Below are 26,337 nucleotides of genomic sequence, written 5' to 3' on the forward strand. Positions count from 1 at the left end.
GAGCTGTAAGGTCTTATATAGACAGGTGTGTGCCTTTCCTAATCAAGTCCAATCAGTTTAATTAAACACAGCTGGACTCCAATGAAGGAGCAGAACCATCTCAAGGAGGATCAGAAGAAATGGACAGCATGTGAGTCAAATATGAGTGTCACTGCAAAGGGTCTGAATACTAATGACCATGTGATATTTCAGTTTTTCTTTTTTAATAAATTAACAAAAATTTCTACATTTCTGTTTTTTTCTGTCAAGATGGGGTGCTGAGTGTACATTAATGAGAAATAAAATGAACTTTTTTGATTTTGGCAAACGGCTGCAATGACACAAAGAGTGAAAAATTTAAAGGGGTCTGAATACTTTCCGTACCCACTGTATGGTTAAGCCAGAGTGTTCAAGATTTGTTTTTGTTTATGTATTGTTGAAATTCATATAATGTGTCGTCATAATGCGTCACTGTAACCAGTCTATAGTATGAACTGCCCTCTTCAGAAAAGAGTAGCTTTTGGCTTTATTAAAGATTGCCTTCATGGTGTCAGCCTGCTATTACTGACAATATGCTTTCATTGTACACAATATAGTCTGTACAAAATCTGCCCTGCTCACAAACAGCTTAATTTTGGTATATTACAGGTTTTTGCTCAATTAGTATACTAAAGGGTACAGGTTTTGCAATCTATAGGAAGGTATGCTTTTGTACACTGGGCTTCAGATCACTGTCATTGCTATATTAGTTTTCTGTCAATTTCATTACTACAGGAGGTACAGTGGGTACGGAAAGTATTCAGACCCCTTTAAATTTTTCACTCTTTGTGTCATTGCAGCCATTTGCCAAAATCAAAAAAGTTAATTTTATTTCTCATTAATGTACACTCAGCACCCCATCTTGACAGAAAAAAACAGAAATGTAGAAATTTTTGCAAGTTTATTAAAAAAGAAAAACTGAAATATCACATGGTCATAAGTATTCACGGTGTTGTTTTGCAAGTAGACTTAGCCATTTGCCTCACTAAAGACTATAAAAATGAAAAACAAATGGTCAGTGGCCATTTTTTTTAAAATGGTGGTTTTGATCCCTGTGTCCGATGCAGCCGCACTCATGGCTCTTCTAGTGACGTCACTCCCTGGCCAATCAGTGGGCCGCAGTCTGTTGATGTCACATTTTAGCATTGGCTCGGCTCACTTGGAATCTTGGCCGAGGAGGTACTAAAAAGGTACCTACTACCGGGTACTATCTCCTAATGGAAAACCCAAAAAAAACTAATCAAGTCAAGTCAAGTCAAGTAGAGCTGAGTAGAGCCAAGTGGTGCTAGTAGAAAAGCCCCATAAGACTAGGAGGACCTTTTCCCATGTAATAATGTACAGAATGCTCTTCCCTACAGAAAAAGTGGTCATTGTGATTCTTTAATGATGATATAAGCACTGTAGCTAACCAAGGACTCTCTTGTGCTTGTTTTATAAGCCAACAGAAAAAAATCAATAACTGGCCAAAATATGACCTGCGTGCTACCGGAGTTGTGTAACTCAATTCACATGAAGATTTACAATGTAGACAGAATGATGCAGCATAGCTCAGGTAGTGAAAGAACTCAGAGGCAAGAGAGTTTAACACAACAGACAAAGTGATGGAGAAGAGAGAGAACAAGACAGCGAGTAGATGTACAGAATTTTAGACATTCAGAGGAACAGACCTTCATGCTGTGTCTGCCTGGATATTAGGAATCATCACTGAAGAACATGCTTTATAACAGGAACTAAGGTCATTATGACAGGTAGATACAACGCATTCACATAAAATGTGGCACATTCATGCTTAGATGTTTGTGATATGGATTAATTTTCTACTCCACAAATGCACAATCATTTAATGTTCTAATTTATGCATTTGCTTTCTGCATTGCAAGTGGGTGCTATGAGCAAAGAGCAAACCCTGCCTTACATGCAAATCCTTGACACTCACTAAGCTCTTTTCACAGCCCGGAGTAGTAGTAACCTATCACATTAGATATTTCATTTCAGCTGAGGAGAAAGAAGCTAGCATCTTTATGTACCACTGCACATGAATATGAGCATCAGTCTAGACTGTGGTATTCACTCAGTTCATTATATCTTGCCAGGATAACAAAACATGGTAAAGTTCTGGTTATCAGATGTCCACATCATCTCCTTGTACTTTTAATCTCTTAGGTTTAATAAATTTATTCTCATGTATCCTTACACAACTATCTAATAGTGGTTTTATTCAGTGAGTTTAAACCAACATGCTGTCAGTCATACATCCACCACAACTACCTCAGAGGGTCTAGTCTAGATTTCGGTGCCCAGGATACCACTGATAGTTAGTGGCTCCTTATTCATCTTTCAATGTGTTCTAATGAGAGAGTCACCTGACAGACATACACTAACTGTTAGGCCCCGAGATCTGTTTCCTGTTTTTCCTTGTTTTGGTTAGTTCCTGTCTCGTCCTGTGTTCCTTTCCCAGGCAGCCTTGCTCATTAGTTAGATTGTGTTCACCTGTGTTCAATTGGTTCTTCAGTTCTGTGTATATATACCCCCTGTGTTCCTTTGTTCCCGGCCGGAACATTAGTTACATTTACTTATGATAACACAAAGTGTGAAGAGCGTTTCTGTCCTGTCTGCCTGTCCACCGAGTAGTGGAGGACATTTTTTATGTTTGCCTGAGCCCTGGACGATCCAGGGAAAATAAAGTTCATGTCCCGCACTTGGGTCCTCACCACTTCTCTTCCTTCACCACCACGATAGCATAATACTAACAGGCTCAGTTGTCAATCTCATCATCTGCCAGATAATTGTGCTCATTAATTACCAACTGATTGCTGCAGAATAGAATTTCAGATACAATTTACATTTAGAAAATAACAGAGAAAGCATAAATCGCTTTGCTGAATGTTAATTAAATTATACATGTCTAAAAATATGTAAACATTAAAATAGATGTTGACAGACAGCATCTCATGGGTGACGAAATGTGTGTGAAATTCTACAGAGGCATAACAGAAAAAAAAATTTTAAAATCCTTGAGTTGAGCAGATTTAAAAAAGCAGATTATCATGACAGGGTCAATGCCACAAAGGACCCCACCACTGGACAGATTTTTACTGGTGGTGATACACAGGGCATTGATCATCTGGCCACAATTCAGGCACAATTTACTGCTGCTGCTAGTGACAATTAGGGTGGCAGTGATGCTGACCCACAAAGTATTTTACACAGTGCACCCTGTAAATAACAGCCAGGACTGAATTCAATAAGGGAGGTAATAGAGGAGGTGGGAGGATTCAAGGGGCTAAAAACAAGGTGGGACATCAAGCAGAGCTGTAGCATGCAACAAGAAGAAAAGTAAAGCAGCTAACTTTATGTTTGTATGCCATGGGAGGGATGTGAGTGAGAAAGGCTACAGAGACAGACTGAACAATTCAAAAACAACAAGGAGCAAAAAAAAAAAAAAAAAAAAATCACAGGTTTCAAATACCGTCATACTCAGCAAACGTATATGAATGTATCTCGTTTTCTCTGACTTTATTAAATCACTGTGGCTATAAAACAGCAGGAGCACCCATACGTCTTCAAACTGCCATGATTAGAGAACAATTCACAGAGCCTCCAGTTAATCCAGAATGCTGCAGCCAGAGTCCTGACAGGAACCAGCAAGAGAGATCATATTTCTCCTATATTAGCTTCTCTTCATTGGCTCCCTGTAAAATACAGAATAGAATTTAAAATCCTTCTTCTCACATACAAATCCCTTCATGATCAAGCTCCTTCATACCTTAAAGACCTCATAGTACCATATTATCCCAATAGACCACTTTGCTCTGAGAGTGCAGGTCTACTTGTAGTTCCCAGAGTTTCCAAAAGGCAGAGCCTTTAGCTATCAAGCTCCTCTCCTGTGGAACCAGCTCCCAGCCTGGGTTCAGGAGGCAGACACTCTCTGTACTTTTAAGGCTAGACTTAAAACCTTCCTCTTTGACAAAGCATATAGTTAGGGCTGGCTTCAGGCAACCCTGAACCATCCCTTAGTTATACTGCTATAGGCCTAGAATGCCTGAGGACCATCGGTGCACTGAGCTCCCCTACACTAACCCTAACACTCCCTTCCCTCCCCCTCTCTTCCTCTCCTCCCCCCTCACATCTATATTCCACAATTGAATGTCACTAACCTTGTGCTCTCTCTCTCCCTTAGTTTGTGCTCTCTCCCTCTCTCTCTCCCTCTCTCTGTACCTTCTGCAGGTGTCCCTGGTCCTGGAGCTGTATATTGCTGATGTGCAGTTACTGGTCCCACCAACCTGCAGTGTCTATTTGTTGTTTATTGTTGCTGTTCTTTTCTCTCTGCTCTATCCACTCACCCCAACCGGTTGAGGCAGATGGCCGCCCAAACTGAGCCCGGTTCTGCTGGAGGTTTTTTTTCTGTTAAAGGGAGTTTTTCCTCTCCACTGTCACCAAGTGCTTGCTCATAAGGGATTTGTTGGGTTTTTGGTTTTTGTAAAGTGCCTTGAGATGACTTGTATTCTGATTTGGCGCTATACAAATAAAATTGAATTGAACTGAATTAAAAATGAATTTCAAACACTCTCTTACATGACACTGATTCAAGTGTGTCTCTGTAGTAATCACAAGGTTGTGAGGTGGGACATCAAGCAGAGATGTTCCTGGGATCTGATGGAGCCACTGTATATGCATATATATTAGGGTTGCCAATCGATTAAAATATTTAATCGCAATTAATACAAACAACAGCAACAAACACTCTAGGCTACAAGATGCCTTTCTCAAAAGTTTTGTGAACCAATGTTCTGTTTGTGTTTTATGGTCTTATTTCAGTGACTTAAAAATTGTAGGTTTTCACTAACCATGCATAAACGTTGTTTTCTCAAAAACACAATCATGTATAAACATGCTGCTCACATATCATTGTAGCCCAGTTTGTGCTGATTACAGTGTTATCAGACTTTAGCCATTAATATGTTTAAAAGCAATTGAAAAAAGCACAAATGTCAGGGCATGTCAAAACTTTTCCAGGGCCCCAAAACCCCCTCAGACCCCAGAGGGTTAAATGTGGCAAATGTGGTTTAGCTGATGTACAAGAGAACATGGGCATGGTGATATTGTTTGAAAAGTGTCAGGATAAAAATTTTGTCTAACACTGACAAACCTTCAGTTTTCCTTAAAAAAGAATGTCTTAGTATGTACAACCCTTGGCAAAAATTATGGAATCACCACACTTAGAAGATGTTCACCCAAAGTTTTGACTTTTTCAACAAATAAACAAATCAGAGATATAACACAAAACAATTTTTGCTTTATTAATTCAACATTACAGTGAGCATTTGTGAGCAGCAGTATGGTTTCATGCCAAGAAAGAGTACCACAGATGCAATATTTGCTTTAAGAATGCTGATGGAGAAGTACAGAGAAGGCCAGAAGGAGCTGCATTGTGTCTTTGTAGATTTAGAAAAAGCGTCTGACAGGGTGCCAAGAGAGGAGCTGTGGTTTTGTATGAGGAAGTCTGGAGTGGCAGAGAAGTATGTTCGAGTGGTGCAGGACATGTATGAGAGCTGTAAGACAGTGGTGAGGTGTGCTGTAGGGATGACAGAGGAGTTCAAGGTGGAGGTGGGACTGCACCAAGGATCAGCTTTGAGCCCCTTCTTGTTTGCTGTGGTGATGGACAGGCTGACAGATGAGGTTAGACAGGAATCTCCGTGGACCATGATGTTTGCAGATGACATTGTCATCTGTAGTGAGAGAAGGGAGCAGGTGGAGGAAAATTTAGAAAGGTGGAGGTTTGCTCTGGAAAGGAGAGGAATGAAGGTTAGCTGCAGTAAAACAGAGTACATGTGTGTAAATGAGAGGGATTCAAGTAGAACGGTGAGGTTACAGGGAGTAGAGGTGGAGAGAAGGTGGAGGATTTTAAATACCTAGGGTCAACAGTCCAGAGCAACAGAGAGTGTGGAAAAGAAGTGAAGAGACGTGTGCAAGCAGGTTGGAACAGGTGGAGGAAAGTGTCAGGTGTGATGTGTGACAAAAGAGTGTCAGCAAGAATGAAAGGAAAGGTGGACAAGACAGTGGTGAGACCAGCAATATTGTCTGATTTAGAGACAGTGGCACTGAGAAAAAGATGAGCTGAAGATGTTGAGGTTCTCTCTGGGAGTGACGAGGATGGATAGGATCAGGAATGAGGACATCAGAGGGACAGCTCATGTTAGATGTTTTGGAGAAAAAGCCAGGGAAGCCAGATTGAGATGGTTTGGACATGTTCAGAGGAGGGACAGTGAATACATTGGTAAAAGGATGCTGAGGTTAGAGCTGCCAGGAAGGAGGCCTAGAGGAAGACCAAAGAGGAGGTTCTTGGATGTAGTGAAGGAGGACATGAGGATAGTTGGTGTGGGTGAGGAGGATACAGAGGATAGGGTTAAATGGAGGCAGATGATTCGCTGTGGCGACCCCTGAAGGGAGCAGTCCAATTAATTACATTAAAACATTTTAATTAATGGAAAATTGATTTTCATATCAAGTAGAGGAAAAAACTATGGAATCAGCTTCTAATTTGCATTTCTGAAATAAATACCAGCACATATCTAAAATGCTAATTAGTCTGAAGTTAAAAGAGAGTACTTCCAGACCTTGTTGGACTTGGGTAATTGAAAGGAAACATGAGAAGTTGGATGTTCCCAGTCAGCTGTTTCTAAAATTTGGTGCAAGTATAAACAAAATGGAAAGGTTATAAAAGGAAAACAAGGACCAAGGAAGACCTCAAAGTGTCAGAATAGAAAACACAAAGCAATTTGCCTTGAAAATAGAAAATGCACAATGAAACAAATGAAAAACAAATGGGAGAAAACAGGAGCCAGTGTGTGTGATAGAACCGTAAGAAACCGGCTGAATGAAATGGGATTTAAATATAGAAAAGCCAAATGAAAACCAGCATTAACACCTAAACAGAAGAAAACAAGGTTACAGTGGGCTAAAGAGAAGCAGTCATGGAGTGTGGATGATTGGATGAAAGTGATATTCAGTGATAATTCACAAATCTGCATTGGACAAGGAGATGATGCTGGAACTTTTCTCTGGTGCCGTTCTAATGAAATGTATAAAGATGACTGCCTGAAGAAAACAACCACATTTCCCAACTCATTTATGATATGGGGTTACATGTCAGGTAAAGGACCAAGGGAAATGGCAATCCTAACCTCAGCAGCCAGTGCACAAGTGTACATTGAAATTTTGGACACCTTTCTCATTCCATCAATAGAAAAGAAGTTTGGTGATAATGATGTCATTTTTCAGGATGATAATACATCTTGCCACAGAGCAAAGAGTGTTACAAGCTTTTCTTCAGGAAAGGCATATCAAACTCAATGAGATGGCCAGCAAATGGTCCAGATCTCAATTCGATTGAAAATTTATGGTGGAAATTGAAAAAACTTGTTCATGACAAGGCTCCATCTTGCAAAGCAGATCTGTCATAAAAGCAAGTGGAGGAGCAATAAAGTTCTGTGTGTTTTGGTAGATGATTCCATAATTTTTCCTCTACTTGATATATATTAATTAAAAGAGTTTAATATGTTTTTTTAGGTATATTTCACATAACCAGAATGTTATGTGAAATGATATTAAACAAAAATCTGTGATCATCTAAATGTGGTGATTCCATAATTTTTGCCAGGGGTTGTATAACTGTATGCATGTATGTAAACACACACACACACACAATGAATGTCCAGGGTTTATTAACGGAAAATATTAGCGAAAGCTTTGGACCCAGGTTACAGAGGCTCAAACTGCCTACAGACATTGTTCTGTGTGTGTGTGTGTGTGACGGATGCTGAAGTGGGCGTGGACGTAGGAAGCCGTGGATTGGACTTCCGGGATTGGTCCAACACTTCCAGGAAGGACCATAAGAAGCCCACGGACTGTTGTTCAAGAGAGCTTTTCTCCCACCTTTGCCATTCCCAGCTATTTTGACAAAGACTTTGATTTCGTAAATTAGTTAGTTAGAGATGAGATTTTTGTTTCGATTGTGCAGGTTTTGTATTGATAGTATTTTCATTGTTTAGATTAGAGATACTTAGATATTTAGGCCACGTTTGTGTTTTGTTTTCTCCTGTTTGTTTTAGGAGTTTCCAGGCTAGCGACCTGTGATTTTGTGTTGTTTCTTTTGATTGATATCGTAGGGCTATATTTAGCATTTTTGTTATTTGATCTTTTGTTTGTGTAAAATCGTAGGGCTCACGGAGCGTTTTGTTTGGTTTGAACATTTTGTATTGTATTCTGTGTTTCGACAGAATAAATATTCTCGTTAATTGTACTTCGTATCGTTCGTGTTTGTTGAGAGTGGGAGAGGTTTGGAGGAAAAACTCAACATCGTGTTACGCTCCGGTAACCCCTAGGCTGGGGCGTAACAACATACACAAACAATTTCTCTCTCCACAAAATCCTGATGCAGTAAATGAAAGAGAAATGCTATTGATCAAATAAGCCCATGAGGGAGAGACAGACAAACCACAAGAGGAGTCAAACAGGGTAGTTAGCTTCTTAAAGAGCTACACATAGTCAAGTGTCTCTACAGTTTTACCAAGTTAGACTTTAGATATAAACACAGGGCCAACTCCAATCTGGCATATGGACTAGAGCTCTTTATGAGACTATAAACTATATTCAGTTTATAGGATGTGAGAAGACTAACTGTCTGCTGGTGTGTTAAAATCATCACAGGGGGAAGTATGTTTTTTCAGTTTGAATTGTGAGGGCAGGTGATGATAAAGCTTATTTTCCATCATGGCTGCTCCTTATTTGGTGCAACACACTGCTGCTTCTGCGGTCTCTCAATTTGGGTCTGTTTAAAGTGACTGCATTTTAGATCTATTTAAATATTATTGGGTCTGTTTGGACTATGAGTACTTTATAAACTTTATAAACTGTGCATGCCACTTTCTAGCAGGTTTTTACTGGGAAAAACCAATCTATGAACATTATAAATAACTGCTGTCAGGACTGATCCAGGTTTATTTTAATAGATTGTATAGTATAGTATTGATAGTATTGATGATGGGCACAGTGGATACGTGGTTACCACTGTTGCCTCACAGCAAGAGGTGTGGTGTTGGTACTCCAATTTCTTCCCACAGTCCAAAAACATGTATGTCAGGTTGAATCTAAATTGTCCATAGGAGTGAGTGTGAGTGTGTGAGGTTGTCTCTATGTGGCCCTGTGATGGACTGGTGACCTGTCCAGGGTGTACCCCTGCCTTTCACCCAAAGAGAGCTGGGATAGGCTCCAGCAGATCCCTGGGACCCTAATTAGGAAAAACAGAGTACAGATAATGGGTGGATGGGTGGGTGGTGGTTATGGATTATGAGCAGTCAAAAGTCTTGAGTATTATCATTTCCACCCACCCTGTCTTTCACAGTAATCTGAAATGTTGCCACACATTTGGAGATATTGTCCATACTTTAGTTCCATCATCTTTAAGTTCTTTTACTAGTTATTGTTTTGCCATTCTGGGGGATGGCTTGCTGTTTTAGAGTAATTTATCAAGTGCCTGATAAAGAAGGTGGAACTGGGGTCTTTAGGTTATTACACTGATTAATTTCTTGCTTCTCCTTTGCACCTCATTTATATTAGTGAGGCTAGACTAAATGACACCACCTCTTTGTATAATGCAGTACACCTCAACAGCAGTACAGATACAGCCTCCAAAAACACCATACAACTACTGTGTCTGTACCACCTCAGTCTTCTTTATGGCAGCCAACCTCTACAGTGCAGCACTTCACTGCATATTAGAGTGAGAAAAATTATTTGGGAGTACTACCTGGGTACACAGATCCACCAGAATCCAATGCCAATTATCATTAGCAAAGAGCAGGGAAAAACATGCAAGTGACAGCCTGAAACTGGTTAAAATGACAAACATCACCTGCAGCAGGTCATATCAGCAAATGTTAAGTCATGTTCATTCTGTGATTAACTTGTTGACAAGCCTGAGTTATCTAGGGCCTTGTTCAAGCCAGTGTCTGTACTTGTCAAATACGGTCTGAAGACTCAAAATGGCGCCACAGGGAAATGGGTCACTTGCTTTAATAGGCCACAATAATCGCTGCACAATATCCTGCTGAGATATTATATTCCCCTGCAGGTAACAGAAATAGCCTTTTACAGTACAACTTTAAGTGATGTCATTCAGGTGCAGCCTAAAGCATTTAGCTGCTTCAGTGAGTACTTCACACACTAATCTGTCCAGTCTTTAATGACATCAGCTGGTCAGTCCTCCCTACAGCCACACAACACAGCCTAACACCAACAGAAAACCATCACTTTTCTCATTTTTATTTCATTGTTTCGCCTTACCTTTACTCAGCTGTAAATGCCCAGAGTCTTCAAATGTCTTGTTTTGCTGAACCAGAAGTCCAAAAATATACGTGATTTACTGTATATATGACAAAGAAAAGGATATAAAGCCTTCTCACCCTATTAACAAGCCATTAACATTCATTTTGGATATAAGAATGAGTCATTATCAGAACAGTTGCTAATTAATGAAGTTATGTGACACACATGGCATTTCTCTATGTTTGGTCTGAAAGATCAACAAAACAACATCACAACATAATGGCATTATAAAGGAAACAGTGAATGGTAAAAAGCAGCAGAGGAAAAAAAGCCTTTTATACTAGGTGAGAAACCACTCACTGGGTCCCCACAAACAGTACCAGTTCCTTGCCTTTAATCTGAGAAACACCATCTTAGACAGAAATTTAGACACCAGTTTAGACAGAAAAACACTTTTAGCTAAGTGAAACCCAGATGAGGCCCAGAACAGTGTAGAAGAGGCGTGACTGGTCATACTCGGTGCATAAGGCCTCTGTGAATTTGAAATTAGCAGAGAAAATGAACACAGGATGTCAGGCAGAATGAAAAGAAATGACTAGCGGTCAGGATCAGAGGTAAACTTGCAAGGTAAGACTAGAGCCCGACCGATATGGGTTTTTTGGGGCCGATGCTGATATTATGAAGTTAAAAAAATCTGATATCGATATATTATTTATGTGTATATTATAGTACAGTACCAGTCAAAGGTTTGGATACACTTGCACAGGCAATGGCATTTCGATTTGTATGTCCAAACTTTTGACTGGTACTGTATATAGAATACAGTATACATAAACAGAATATATATACATAAACGCATTTTAAATGCACATTAAAAAATGTTAATATCGGCGGCATATTCGCCGATACCGATGTGGTACCAAATGATTTAGACCTCTTGTACACAGTGTAACAGAATTTCTCTCATTATAATGCCAGACACTAAATCTACATTAGTGCTTCTCTGCATCAATTCTGGTCTGCTCCAGCCATTTGGCACACACATGGATGAACACCATTACAGGTGTCACCATGTTGCCTGAGTCATCACTTCAAGGCCAGTCAACAAGTCTTGCCAGTCTAAATTGATTTAGTCAGTAAACCAGCTCAGCTCCCAGACTCAGCTCTGCACAGATGAAAATGATGAAGAGAGAGGTGACACCAAAAACAGGTGTCCTGAAGGCCAGTAAACTGTGAAAACTGAGGGATAAGAGGGGGACTAGAATGAAAATCACATCCTTGCTTAATGTTGCTTTGAGGTTCTCCAGCATTGTGACAAACAGGGCACTAAATCTGCCAACAGTAATTCCCACTGGAACCACTGAACCTCCAAAAAACTATGCCTCTGTCACACAACAGTGTGTCTAAGTGAAAATGTTCACCAGAGATACTTTTCTGGTTTTAAGCCTCTTCTAAAGCTGATTATTTAAAAGTCTCCATCCATTTATTTTTCTGAGATTTCTTTGCATGAACAGCATTCAAGGTACATTAGATTGTTTTGTTAAATCTAACCACTCCAATCACTTAATACTGTTGGTCTGGTAATTTAAGCTTATTTTATACTCATATTTAGCGTCCAGTAATTGCATGAAACAGAACTTTGCAAAATGCAACTGAAAGATGTGACACAGAAGAGTCTGACTATGATGCTGCTAATGGGCTACAGCAACAGCGCGAATCTTGGGGTGGGTGTTGTCTCTGTTTGAGGTAGTACAAGATGAGAACCAATTATAGCGCATATGTAACTCACATGTCAAGCAGGGTGGTGCATACAGCATGAGCAAATATGCCTATAAACACACTCAGACAACTACCAGACTAAATGTAGCATTATCTACAGATGGCAGATTACCAACTACCTTCATGAATTCACAAACTGAGTCTTTGCTTTCTTAATAGTACCACACCTCTGCAGTGAACAGTGAACCAATCACTATGCATACAGACTCAATTTCAGTTGATTTATCAGATGAAACCACAGGTGGGGGTGGATACTGATTTGACACACTCTTAAGATAGATGGGTTACACAGTCAAGATCGCTTGGAGAAAATGATAACTGCAGCAAGAGGTGTCCATCTACCAAACGCATGAATTTCTTCATTTGAGATTGCATGTGTATGAATCATTGAATCACTCTATTTAGACACTATCAAAATATCTTGACAGCAGAGATCAGTGATCAGTGATGTCATTTCAGTGATGTAGTCATGGTTTTTGCTTCTGTGGGAAAGACATTTCCTAGACAGAGCTGACAACATCGCACACAAGGACAAGTGGGTTCAATTTTAGTCATTCTTGCAGTATTAATATTGAAGAATAAAGAAATAACGAAGTTGAGGAAATTAATCGAATTTTGATTTCGATTTCAGGTCTCATTGATCGAGAAAAAAATGATTATTCCGTTTTTCAAGTTACTTTGGTCTGTGTTCTTAATGATGCGCATGCCCTTTCAGAAGAACTCTCTCCGCCTATACTGTCGGTGAAACAAGTCGCGTATGTGGTATCTGCAGGCATTTAAAAATCAGCGCGAGTGAAGATGACGGAAAGAGAGCAGCCACAGAAGTCTTTGGTCAACAAAAGTGGTAGAAGCAATTCCGTTGTTTGGAAACAGTTTGGATTCAAAGAAGCAGACGTGGATCAAAAAACATATTATGTGCACGATTTGCTACGCAGTGGTGTCTGCACCACTTGGTAACACCGCAAACCCTTTTAACCATCTAAAATTTAAACACAGACGGACATATGACCAACTAATAAAAAGGAAACAGAAAGAATAACGAACAACCCCCACAACGTCCTTCAATTAGTTTAAGGCACATACGTGAGCAAGCTTATTTTTGTCTAATTTATTTATTATTTCACCTGATATTTGTATTTTATTTATTACTTGTCTTTAAGAGATTGTGGCAGTGCACTGCATCTTGTTTGCCTTTATTTTTTATGCTATTTATACATTTGAATATCCATCCATTCATTTTCTATACCCGCTTATTCCTTAACCAGGGTCACGGGGATCTACTGGAGCCTATCCAGCTCACTTTCGGGTGGAAGACAGGGGTACACCCTGGACAGGTCACTAGTCCATCACAGGGCCACATATAGACAAAGAACCTCACACACTCACACTCATTCCTATGGGCAATTCACCAATCAACCTGACATACATTTTGTCCTGTGGGAGGAAACCGGAGGACCTGGAGAAAACCCACGCAAGCACCAGTGAGAACAAACTCTACAGAACAAAGCTCTCTGCCAGGTTTTGAACCACAAACCTTCTTGCTATGAGGCAACAGTGCTAACCACTTATTCATCGTGCTGCCTCACGTCATTATGTTTTCAATTAATCAGATTTTTACAAAAGAATATAGAAAAGTCTGTTTTCAATATTTTGTTGTCAAAACAGTTTTGCTACACATTTAATAAAAAAATATAATTATGTTTTGACATTTAAACAGATCTTGATCTTTATTACTGTACTTGTTCAAGTATTGTTTTACAGAGTCTGTGCTTGTCATGCACACATCTTAAATAAGTTTCTGCATAGGAGGTGAAGTGGTGAGAGCTACTAACCTATCTGAAAGCTCAGGACTTGTGTACTTGAACTACAGGTGTATAGTTTCCGCTACTGTGCAAAGAGGCCCAGTTAGCATTAGCTAGTTATACTATATGTGAGGCTTAACTCCCATGCATTACATTTATCAAGAGTACAGGTTATTAGTGTTAACCATTTTTTCACCAGAATTACCTCTCAGGGCCTAAATTAATCATCATCAAAATTCCAAAGATTTAACCCTCAGGGGCCGACGAACGTGCCAGCGTGTTTTGTGGCATCTTCTCCTGATAACGGCGAAACAAACTTAAATTACTGCGTCAGTTTTGATTGTACAGATAAGAGCAATATATCATTCGAATCTGTACAGGGTCTAGTTTTATTTGTATACACTCATAATAACAACAAAACGCTGTGCTTTTGTAAAATAAAGTAAGCAGACATGGCGTGTTCTCTGTCTTCTCCGTCTCTGTCACCTGTCTACACAGACACGTAAAGAAAACAACCTGAATCTCAGCGAATACTTGCCTCAAAGACATGAGAAATATATGCCTAGAAAGCTTGAAATATCTTTTTTAAAATGAAACAATTCACAGTTATGAAGTGATTATAAATTTTATCTTATCTTTGCTGTTTTCTGATCATACAAAGACACACAAAGACAAACAACCTCACACACTCACACTCACTCCTATGGGCAATTTAGAGTCACCAATCAACCTGACATGTATGTTTTTTTTGGACTGTGGGAAGAAACCGGAGTACCCGGAATAAACCCACGCAAGCACGGGTAGAGCATGCAAACTCCACACAGAAAGGCCGGGTTGCGAACCCACGACTGCTGTGAGGCAATAGTGCTAACTATTCAGCCACCATGCTGCCGCACATTTGAATATATTTTATATTATTATATAATATATTTTCTAAGTCAATGAGTAATCGTATAAAATAATCGTGATTATGATTTTTTACATGATCAAGCAGCCCTACTCCTGATGCATTTGTGCTTGAGACTGTATTCAGGAACAAATGTAGCATTTTTGTGTCAGTGACCTTGAATTAGCCTTGTGTATGTTTCTCTTTTTGAAAGAAATCTGAAATACTATATTAGTGTTGCTGTAGTTTATATTTAAATGCAATACAACAATCAAATGTTTACTAAATAAACACAAAAAGTATATGAAACAAAGAAAGCACACTGAAAGACTGAATGCTTTTCTGACATTCAGGTCAGTCATTCAGACTATAAACGACTGTAAAACTCTTTCTTTAAACAGTTGCTTGGTATTTAGAGGCATCCCCCCAAACCTCCATTTATGGCAAATGAATCCATCCTCTCTCTCTCTCCCTCTCTCTCAAAGTAAATAGTTTCCACATTAGTTGCCAAGTGATCGGCTTCGCCTGTACTGCCTCCACGGGGCTAGCTAACACCATGAGCAGTGCTTTGTTAAAGTGGAAACATCGTATCTTTCCCCCCAGTGATTACAACAGGAAAACTAGATTATAAGAACACAGCTATAAAATAGGGCAGACTTTTAACTTAGCACAATGTAGGAAGGTTTGTTTGTGACCAAAAGTATTGACTCCTATTTGTGGAGCCCTATATCTGCCAGCTCTGGCCTCCCAGTACCCCTTCATCTGAGCTTCAACCAGGCCAGTTCCAATTAAGCCCTTACTTGCTCTGTGTCCTGAACTCTCCCTGGCCTCTCATCACAGTTTTTCTGAGGCATGTGCCAAATTTCTGAGGGCAAAAGCATAACAGTAAAATAAATGTGGTGAACGTGTAGTGCCATTCAGGCATGACTTAGCACCACAGCACCAACATTGCAGAGCTGGAAAATAAAAAAACAACTGTTTTTCCCATCCCCACTGAGCTACAGTATGAAGGACATAAAGGGCAGACTTGGTCTTATGCAGTCAGAGACCTCTTAGAGCAAAAGCAGCATATCCTGACTTAAAATATATACCCCTACATGACAGCTTCAGCACACAATGTGTGGTTAGCACTGAAAAACTGCTGATGTAATCTCGAATCAGGGTTAGATAAAACTGTGCCCTAGACTGAACTCGAAATAAAGCAGAGTCAAATGAAAACAATAATGTTTTCTCCCTTTGCCTGCCTGAGAACATCTTGCATTACAGCACAGCAAACAGTTTGAAAAGCTGGAAATTCCTCATTAAACAAATCAACAAGGCCATTATATAGCTGTACAATGAAATGGAGTGCAGTGCATAGAAAAGGACTAAAATCTGCAACAACCTGAAACTGTAGCATAGTTGTTTTCCAGTTGCCCTATTCAACTCAATGGCCACTAGTACGTATTACGCAAGGAAACTTGTTCAACCTTGTCTGGGCATTTGCAAACAGACCTTATCTAAATGGCTGACAGGCATTTGCATCAGAGATTTAAACTCTAAAGCTACTCTGAAACCTATATCTCAAACATAAGCAGTGAACAGCTGAATGAGCAGTGACATATACTTCCTAATAAATGGAAGGCAAAACAACACTATATGTGCTAGTAAACACAACACTACATCTCTGAAAGCATCTCTAACAGAGAGAGGCCTAGACATAAAACTGAACACATATATGAAATCATAAGTGTATCTATTTGTAATAAATGCATGCGTGTAAATGTCACTGTCCCATAATCCCTTGTTCACTGGCTTGTCAGTAAGGTTTACCTTGAAGTTGCTGGAGTTGACCCAAGAGCTGGCGATGCCATCTACCATCTTGTCCAGTGCAGTTTGATCCTGCTCCAGATCATGGGATTTCTCCTTGTCCAAAATGTAGTCAATGATCTCTTGCCCCACCTGCAACCGTCGGCCTACATCCTTCTGCAGGACCTGGGCCAGGCAGATCTCCATGCTGGGCTCCATCACCTTGGCCTCTGACACACAACCCCTGTGCCTTCCTCAGTCTGCTTGGTTGAATGGCCGAATGACTGGCTGCCAGCAATCCTCCACTGCTTGACGCAGTAAGAATGACAGCTAACCAAAAGGAGCTCCACTTAGTGAGTGTGTGGCGGTTTGACCCAGAAAAGGCAAAGAAAAGAAAGAGACAAGTGTAGACAATTTGCTTATATTTTTATCCCCAAGGACAGGGCTTCTTTTTGTGCCAAGTGCTAGCGTGCTAGCAAGCTAGTGGCCGTGCCCTTAGGATGGATGAAGCAGGGCTTGGGGGAATGACAGCAATGCAGCATGTGTGTGTCTGGACAGCAGCTGGGGAAAGTTACTATTCCTCCCACTTGAGTTTTTTTGTCCCCTCTTCTACTATCAAAGGAGGCTAAGCTAAACCACTATAGCAGGGGTAGAAGAAGTGGTTTTGGCGAGCAGTCAAGACAGCAAATGCAGATGGATGGAGAAGGCTACCTTATAACCCCATGTTTTGTCCTGGGATCTGCCCTGGAGAGCCCTGGAGGAAAAGAAAGGATTGACACACAATACAACAAAGTGAATTCCTGGTCAAATAATTTCACTGTAAGTAGAAACATCATTGTCATCAGTGTCTTGGTATGTAAAAATTCTCAAATTCAAATTAATATCTCCAAATAGCACACTTGAGCTTTTAGTAAAACAAACCTCTGTCTAAAATGTAAATCATAATGGTACAAAATATTTTTTCGTTATGGAGTCACCTGACAATTATTTTAGTGATTAATTATTCCAAAAAAATGGCAAAGAATAATAAAAATGCCCATTATTTTTATCCAGTGCCAATGATCAAATTGCATTTTAAAATCCAAAACATACTGAGAAAAGCAGCATCTGCCAAAAACTGCATAACATTTTCCCTCAAAATGGCTTAAAATACATGAAATACACAAAACAGTTAACAGTTATTCCTCTATCACCAACAAAGTAATGCATTGTTAAGAGTTAAGTGTGCAAATTTGTGGTAACAGAGAAGTCAGTTTTCTGTTTTACTTAATAGTGCCACTGTGCACAAAGCCAGGCCCATAAATAAGTGGTTTCTCAGTTTGGTGTGGAGGAACCTGACTGGCCTGACTTCTACACCATACAAGACCTCTGAGATGAACTGGAACACAGACTGTGAACCAGGCCTTATTTTCTAACATTAGAAGCCAACCCCCCTTAATGCTCTTTTAGCTAAAGAGAGCAAATCCCTTCAGCCAATCTCCAAAATCTGGTAGAAGGTCTTACCAAAAGAGTAAAGACTGTTATAGAAGATTAAAGATAATATATTTATCATTGTAGTTTTGGTCTGATATCTGTAACAATTTAATAAGGGTACAATGTTTGGGTGTTACAGTACATTTGGCCATGCCAGAAGTAAGTTGTCAGTACCACCTAACTGGGTTTAAACTCAGCTACTCCTGCTGAGCAACACACTGGCAGCCATAGATAATAGTCAAACTGCTGAGCTAACAATTCTGATCCAGAAAGTGTCAAACATTGTAGGGAACATTAAAAAAACAACATAACATGACATGACAGCTAAAGATAAAGGCCTTGAATGAATTTCCCTGTCCAAATATACATCACTCCTCTTCTCCGATTGCTTCAAATACTCAACTTGATAATTCATAACTCTCATGGAAACACATCTACTGATGGGTTGCGCTTTAATAGGAACACCAAATGAATAAGAAGACAAGGACATCACTGCTGTTTGTTTATTTGTTCCAATCCCAAACTGCTCAATCATATGCTGGCATTACTCCTTCCCTTCAAATAACTCCAGGGCTTTCGTGTGACAAGATTTTCTGGCAGAAGTATTGCTTAAACAGCCTCTGTCAGATAAGGGCCTTTGTTCTTGGAAGTGAAAATGAATCCTGCTTGTCTTGACGTACCAAGATATGGGCCCGAATCATTGGACTGTGACCTTTTTAGTGGCATAATCTGTAAAATACTTTCTCCATTTAAGTGTGATCATGTTAAAAACAACATTATAACATAAAATAACATTAGCACTTACCATTGTCAGTAATGGACTATGGTTATATTTGACAGATGTATTTGTTATTTTCTTTGACAGGTAAAATACAGATATTCGCCTTAACTGGGTAAGAAGCATGAGATGAAATATTTATTGGGCTTGTAGCTGAAGCTAATTTGCAGCTCCCAGTCCTGTTTTTGTCTTTTAATTCCAGTTAAAGCAATTAAACAAATACGGTTTGTCCTCATACATTTACACACCCCTTGCACAATTAATAATAATCAATGAATATAAGATACAAAGGATCATGCAGAAAACTTTTCTTTATAAGGAAAGTGGTCAGATATTATTGTTAATAAATGCAGTTGGCATTATGATTTTAAAAGGGCAAACATGATCTGCACATTCAGTTATATTTTCCAAAATATGGCCAATATTAATCAAGTTGTGCCAGGGTTATGTAAATCTATGACCACAACGGTAAGGGGACAAGACAAACTCAGGATGAAAACACTTGAACCAGTAAAACGATCGGCGTGCAGGTCTGTTCAATGTACATCACTGTGAATGCACTGACATATAAGTGTGAGAAAGGGTATGAGCAAATGTTCAAGGATCTGCCTGGGTGCTATATTTTACTAATAACATTATATGAGGCTTGAACTGCTAAATTATTATTATAAGGCATAACAATGCAAAACGTCAATAACATGGCAGTTTGCTGAAGAACTGAAAAAAAATATAAAAATGAAATTGTTTATATTATTATTGCAATGTTATTACACCCTCTAAATATTTTTAGCAGGCTTTACTCGCGCCTTTGACAAGCCGCTCATCCTTGTCAGAGATTTGCTCATTTATGTTTTGCCAACACACACACACGCACACGCACACACACGGACACACACAGTGTTAGCAGAGCTCCAGCTAGCTTAGCGCCTGACCATCACTGCTAGCGATGCCAGACGCAGGATCGCTTTGACAGCTTCCAGACACTGTTGACGTGAAACAAAAGCCTCCCCTGTATTTTACCCGCGTGGCCATGAAACATCGGTTTTCTTTGCTTTTCTGTGAAACAACTGGCCAACGTCCCCCTGTGTCACACAAACAGAGTGGGTGTTTTGGGAATAAACGCTAAAGCTAGCCCCTAGCCCTTCCTTTCAATGAGCGTCAGTTCACAGCCGGGCAGACAGGCAGCACAAAGAGAAGAAAAGGTGACAAGGGGGTGTAGCTACACCATTCATTTTTCTACTTACCAGATCCTGCTTATGCGCCACTGCTTCTTTGAACATACAGCTCGTATTTGTTGTTGTAAATATACAGTCTACGGCCTCAAATCTCCTCAGTCTTTCTCTCTCTCCACCCGGAATGCTGGCTGCAGGACGAGAATGGGATCGTCGTGCGCAGGCGCAGTTGTTCCAGGGATGATGTTGGCACTTGGAAAAATGTCGCATGGCAAAGCAAAAAAGAAAAAATGTGTTGGTGTGTCATGGGTGTGTATGACAAACAGCGACATCTACTGGATATGTTGAGTCTATAGTTCATGTGTAAGGCAAAGGTAGATGCAGTTCAACAGGCACGCAGCATTTATAGTTTGACTGCTGCATATAAAAATTCACCGTCAAGACAAAATCACGCTTCATGGATCCATTTCTTTAATACAGACGTCCTGGTCCCCGCAAAACCTCTGTACGTCAAGTAGCTTTTTTTCTCAGGTTTGAATAAAAATAAATAAAAATTTGAATAAAAATTTGTATATCACACAATACAACCTAGTTTCCAGTATGTACAACCTTTTTCCTACCTGACAATGTTTTAATGTTGAACAGTGTCAAAACATCTTTCCCAATCTCTGGTGATCAATCAGGGGTCACTAACTTTATCATCTATTAAATATGAATTATTATACCAGCTGATATATTTCAATAGGAGTCCTAACTATAATTTGCTCCATTTGGTTGTGGCAGATGTAATGATCATAGAAGAATTTCATATTGTTACAGCTTTGAATTTACAAACACAATGTTCTATGAATGACACCAGTTCACCAGCAGGCTTTCAGACTTGTCAGGGGATAAATCGAAAATGCCTTCTTTAAACCATTTATCATTCCTTGGCAGCCCCAGAAGTGATCCCAATCCACTATGATGAAGGATGGACCAAACCTCTTATTTCTGCTTAGAGGAGAAAGGAGCAAAGAGGCTGCCTGGAGGAGCTATAACAGAGGGTACACAAGTGGATCCTTTGCAGAAATCTATTACAGACTGACATACCCTACTAACGGAAAACAGTTGCTTTCTACATCACGGATCAGAGGAAAGGATGTGTCATATCTCTTAAATGATCTCTTGCATGATTCCCTGACTCCTCTGTGTTTCTTCTTTTTCTTGCATCTTCAAGGGCACAACTAAGACACAAATAAAAGATGCAAGTGAAGGCAATGCAGATGCAGTTAGTGGAACTGGGATTTACCCATAGTATTAAAAGCACAGGTGTTCCTACAAACACAAAAGCCGACTCTGCCCTAAGTGTCCAAATGAGCCATCAGTTGCTTCTTTTTTTTTTTTTTTTTTTAAATGGCAGATACTTAAACTCCTCACAGCAGAAAACTGGCTGGAGTTAATAACATTAATATTCAGTTTGATAATCCTGGTATTGTACATTTGGCTCAATGGAACAACTCGCTCAAATACTTAATGGTTCCCAACTGTTATTACTATTATTGGTTACAATGATAAATCCAAGTGTCTGTGAAAAGGCTCTATACCTCTATACTGAAGCAGCTAATTTGAATTTAGCCATCATTCATTTAATGAATTTAAACCTGAGCTCTTGTTACTGTAGATGAAAAAGGTCTATTGCACTGGCAGTGTGACTTGGAAGGGTTTTTTTTTTTTTTTTGCTTATTCTATAAAATAAAGCATGTAGTGGATTTTACAGACTGTTTGAAAGTATACTGACATTTATTTTTAAAGATAAGAGTACATCTTTTGACAAATGCAACCACATTTTTGTGCATTATAAAGTAAAACACAATGGTGCTACTTCTTATCTATCAACACCACAGCACTATATAGCAAAATTAGTCGGCTTCAAAGTTATCTTTGTCAAAGAAGTCCAGACACAACTGCTTCCCATCAAACAGGGCCACTTTGATGATTTCTGAGCACAATCCATGGTACTCACAGGAGCATCCACAATTTCAGTGGAATCATTCATAAGTGCATCTTTCCAAATTGTAATGTGAAATAAAAGATGCACTTTGATTTCTGAATAGAGTTCAAAGCTGTCCAATCACTCTCAAATCAAAACAAAGAGCATACATGTTCCTGGTGTGCTGTATCTCTGCTCTGACAGTCAAAGTCTTTCACTCCACCCCTTCATCTTCCTCAGAGGGTTCCTCACTCTCAGAGTCGTCATCCCTGTCAAGGTCTTCTTCCTCACCTGAGGAGCACTCTGCATCTTTTTCTACATTTGGCCTCTTAATGACAATCTCATCATCTGCATCGTCTTCAATGGCCATGGACTTCCTCCTCTCTAGGACAGAGGGTGTGCATATTGGTGTGACATCCTGATGTGGAAAAGAGATCAATAGCCACATGGTGATTCTGGTACAAGGAGCACTGACTTGATTTGTTAATTAATTAAAGTTGTCCCATGCATATTTAGAGCTTTTACATTCCACCAGTTGATATGCTATGTTGGTACATGGGTTTTATCACGTAGTCAGTAACAGACTTACACAATAAGCTTAATGCACCACAATACTGTATGCACAGCTATCTGGCCCCAGATCACTGATACACCTGGGGTCATTTTCAGTCTGGGCTCAAGCTATATATAATATCTTGTGTAGCGTGTCCTTACATCACTACATGAAGATGCATTCATGGAATCAGAGGGCTTTTTCTTCTGAGGCACCTGGGCAGCCTGGAAAAGCAAACAAGCACTAAAGGTAAACATGACACAAACCCTTGGTAAACATTAAAAAACAAAAAGGTCAGGATAAAGTTCACAAAAACAACAGAAACTGGAGTTCTCGAGCAAAGTTCTACAGACAAAATCAACATCTATCAAAATAATAGCACATCCAACTAAGCTGCATTCCTGTGTTGAGTACCAGACATAAGGCAGCGAAACCACAAGCAGCAGAAAGAGGGTGCAGTGATGGGAGAACATCATCAATGCTGAACAAATACATACACAGTAGCAAACCATTTACTGCAGGACTTTATTTACTCAATTTAAATACAGTTTGCGTCCATATAAACTACTGTTTCAAACACTTACAAATCCTGGAAAGTCGTAGTCAATGCCGTGCGCTGCAAGCCTCTTTCGGAGCTTCGATTCTTTCCGTAGGAGTTTGTCTCTTGTCTTCTCTGCCTGTCGGTCTGTGTGTTTCCTGTTGTAGCGTGTTACGGCAGGATACGAGGGCTTTTTGAATTCTCTCTGGGAGCCAACAAACAGCTTCTCATGCACTTTCTCTGGTGGAATCACGTGACCTGAGAAAATTCACCAGGTTTAGTTACACTTAGGTAAATAGTCTTCTGTTAAAGGACATCCGATTACAGTTAATGCTAATATTTCTAGTCTCACAAAAGTGCCAGAACTATTGGGTCATCTTTCATTCACTTTAACACGTGTGTGTCACGTGACATCACTATGACTTCTGCTGGTAACTAACACATTTCTACATACTCACATTTGATGAGTCGCTCCCCCATGAGGTAATTGTTCATGGTTTCTGCAACAATCTTGGCTACTTCATCACAGTCAAACTCCACAAATGCATATCCTTTGCTGCCACCTGTCTGCAAGTAAAAGATATTAGACAAGATTAGACAGAAAAAAAGGTGAACAACAGATGTCTCAGTTATTTCATACCACATGTATTTGATTTAGACTCATCTAACTTCCATGATAACCTTATTTTCATTTATTTCACTTTTCCTCATGCATTTTGTTGGCACATGGGTTTTATCACTCCACAACCAAGCAAGCAGGGTGATAAGCTAAATGTGCCACAATACTTTAGGCTCAGTTATCTGACCGCACATCACTGTTCGATCTGAGATCATTTTCAGACTGAGCCAAAACTCAACAGGATCACTACTACCATATCCCAGCACTCTAATAACATCTCATATAACTGAAAATGTACATCTTTGCCAGTGACAGAAACGTGAGGAAAACAAAAGAGGCCAACTAGCTGAAATTATATGATTAGGTCTTATTCCACCTCCTTTAAACAGTTTCATGCATAGTGGTCACTACAGTGGAAAGCTATTTAGAAGCAGTTTTCTTGTATGTGCATTGGTTGAGATTGTGTAGTTGCACATCACCCACTACAGTGGATGCTAGTGTGTCATCCAATATTCTGTGACCTACTGGTCACCCATTATAAGTGCGACAAAAGTTGGCCAACGGAAAGCCAGAAACCCTCAGTAGCTTAGGAGTAGGAGTGATTTTGCTTTGCACTGAACAGTGTTAGAATTTGGTTAAATATATAAACACATAAGTAACAAAATTTAAAATATTATTTCATAGTTTTCACATGTATATTTTTCTTTGTTATGTTGTTTCTTCAGTTAAAAACTAAAACACATGCAGTCCACAGTGGACATGTGATGAACTTTTGAAAAGGTGTGTTAAAAAAAAGTTTTTTTTTTTATTTTCAAGCCCAAAGAGCAACAAAAACACTGAGGAAGAAAAAATAAATCAATCAGACTTTAATTACTTGTGGATAAAAGGGCTAAGAATATGCTAATTTTCAAAAATATGATAATTTATTTTATTCTAGTATCCAATATTCTTTTGTGGAATAGAAATGACTGGCAGTATGTAACACATTATTGTAAGTTTATACCTTTTTACTCCTGGACAGCCGCAGCCTCAGGACCTTTCCAAACTGTTCGAAGTAAGATTTTAGCTGAGGCTCAAACAGCCCCAGTGGCAGGTGGCCCACATACACCACTCCTGGGGTCAAACGGGTCCCCTGAGAAAACAAGGTCCTCGGGTCTTAAATGTCCATGGATATATTCAGAATCAGTTAGGACTTGCCTGTATTAGTACACCTTATAAACTCAGTACTACGCATATGTCTTCATGCCTTGTCTAAAATAACCCTTTACTAGAATATGAGTAATAAACAAATAGCTCATTATGTATGTAGCTAACATTATATCATTTACTACAGCTAACGTTACCTTAGTTATACGACTACATAATTACTGTTCATATTAGTTATAATGTTCCCATTACTCTTCAACATTATCTGTTAAAATATTTGTTTCTGCGTTCCTAAATTTGTGTATCCCCTGCCAAACAACTGGTGTTGACAATGTGATGAGTTTATTGTAGGCTTGTTTACATTTCCTGTCGACCTCGATTTTACTGTAGCTATCTAACGTGCTGGCTGTTTGATTCAGTATATTCTACTGAAAGAAAGACCACATTACAGCGTGTTTGACAGTAGCTTCCAAACAGTAACCTAACAATATCAGTGCATCGGAGAAACTCGACAAACACGTAAAATAGGCTACAGCCTGACATAACGCTTACAATGGCTACAATAACTTTCGACAGAAAGATAAACAAACTAAAAGACACATTAGAAAACATCGTGGAGAAAAAAAAACATATTCAATACGATGATCAAAGAATCCAAGTGCTCATGTTTTTTCGTTAGCTTAGCTAGCTAAAATTCAAGCCCTACAATGCAGGTCGCTCCCGCGGCAGGGGATACAATTCCTGTCGGGGATAACTACTTTGGCAAAACACTAACGTCTCTTGTCTTTATCCACACCAGCTTCATAACCCCTTCCTGGACGGCTCCCCTAACTCACCGAGCTAACAACACCTGGTCCCTACAGAAACAAACAGGGCCATCTCTCCATCTCGGCTCACCGTGCTCGGTTTGTTCTTTTTCACCTCCTGCACCTTCTTCTTAAACTCGGACTCCTGGTTTGGGTTCAGCGCCAGCAGCTCTTTTGCCGGCTTAGCTGCCCCTTCTACTTTACTTTCAGTCATTTCGATTAATTAAAGCTACCTGACTTCAGTTGTACAGTAAAGAATAACGTCAGATTCCTCCCCATGAACCACGTTGAACTACTCATCCAGTTGCCCATGTGGTGGAAACGAAAGAATCGCAGGGGAGGGTCGATTGACTCTAATCTACAGCCGTGCGCTCTGCACAGCGCCGCCTACAGGCACGGAGGATTATGGTTCTGTCAACAGCAGCAATAAAAGCGGCTGCTGAACCTGATATATGCAAACATTTGGGAAAAAAGACTGTAGAAAAGCGTGTTCTGCGCGCTATTAAGTGTTTTCTTCATTATGTTTTACAATATCATATACTATGACACTACTCTAATTAGTCTAAATATAATAATGATACAATAAAATCTTGTTGTTTTCCTTTCGGCTGCTCCCTTCAGGGGTCTCCACAGCGAATCATCTGCCTCCATTTAACCCTATCCTCTGTATCCTCACCCACACCA

The 26,337-nt window shown here is 39.6% G+C and overlaps 2 protein-coding genes and 2 non-coding genes across 18 annotated transcripts in view; all 4 read right to left on the reverse strand.

Moving 5' to 3' along the window:
• clasp1a (cytoplasmic linker associated protein 1a) overlaps window positions 1-20,268 on the reverse strand; it is a 96,861-nt gene extending 76,593 nt beyond the window's left edge. For 13 of the 15 annotated variants that reach the window (XM_026294660.1, XM_026294659.1, XM_026294649.1 and 10 more), the window contains exons 1-2: window positions 20,095-20,268; window positions 16,624-17,353 (exon numbers count right to left, since the gene is read on the reverse strand). In XM_026294660.1, the coding sequence (XP_026150445.1) occupies window positions 16,624-16,818 (195 nt within the window). In that variant the 5' untranslated portion in view covers window positions 16,819-17,353; window positions 20,095-20,268. The remainder of the gene's footprint in view (window positions 1-16,623; window positions 17,354-20,094) is intronic. The other 2 variants (XM_026294647.1, XM_026294646.1) reach the window with 2 other exon arrangements.
• Window positions 20,269-21,777: 1,509 nt separating this feature from the next.
• On the reverse strand, window positions 21,778-25,962 carry nifk (nucleolar protein interacting with the FHA domain of MKI67). The gene is made up of 6 exons (XM_026294669.1): window positions 25,745-25,962; window positions 24,705-24,833; window positions 23,541-23,649; window positions 23,129-23,340; window positions 22,706-22,768; window positions 21,778-22,409 (listed from the first exon to the last, which is right to left on the reverse strand). The coding sequence occupies exons 1-6, from the start codon at window positions 25,865-25,867 to the stop codon at window positions 22,206-22,208; spliced, it is 840 nt and encodes a 279-aa protein (XP_026150454.1). The 5' UTR covers window positions 25,868-25,962; the 3' UTR covers window positions 21,778-22,205.
• Window positions 22,535-22,665, reverse strand: LOC113124094 (small nucleolar RNA ACA64). The gene has a single exon (XR_003295001.1). It is a non-coding gene; the product is annotated as a small nucleolar RNA ACA64 (small nucleolar RNA).
• Window positions 23,797-23,927, reverse strand: LOC113124093 (small nucleolar RNA ACA64). The gene has a single exon (XR_003295000.1). It is a non-coding gene; the product is annotated as a small nucleolar RNA ACA64 (small nucleolar RNA).
• Window positions 25,963-26,337: the final 375 nt, after the last annotated feature.

Source organism: Mastacembelus armatus, chromosome 21, assembly GCF_900324485.2.
Source record: "Mastacembelus armatus chromosome 21, fMasArm1.2, whole genome shotgun sequence".
Lineage (NCBI taxonomy): Eukaryota > Metazoa > Chordata > Actinopteri > Synbranchiformes > Mastacembelidae > Mastacembelus > Mastacembelus armatus.

Excerpts from the sequence above, each read along its gene's own strand:
- nifk (XM_026294669.1), bottom strand. The coding sequence starts at position 25,867 with ATGACTGAAAGTAAAGTAGAAGGGGCAGCTAAGCCGGCAAAAGAGCTG. Across the intron at positions 24,834-25,744 it reads AAAAGAACAAACCGAGCACG|GGGACCCGTTTGACCCCAGG; the intron begins GTGAGCCGAGAT and ends TTGTTTTCTCAG. Across the intron at positions 23,650-24,704 it reads GGCTGTCCAGGAGTAAAAAG|ACAGGTGGCAGCAAAGGATA; the intron begins GTATAAACTTAC and ends TTTTACTTGCAG.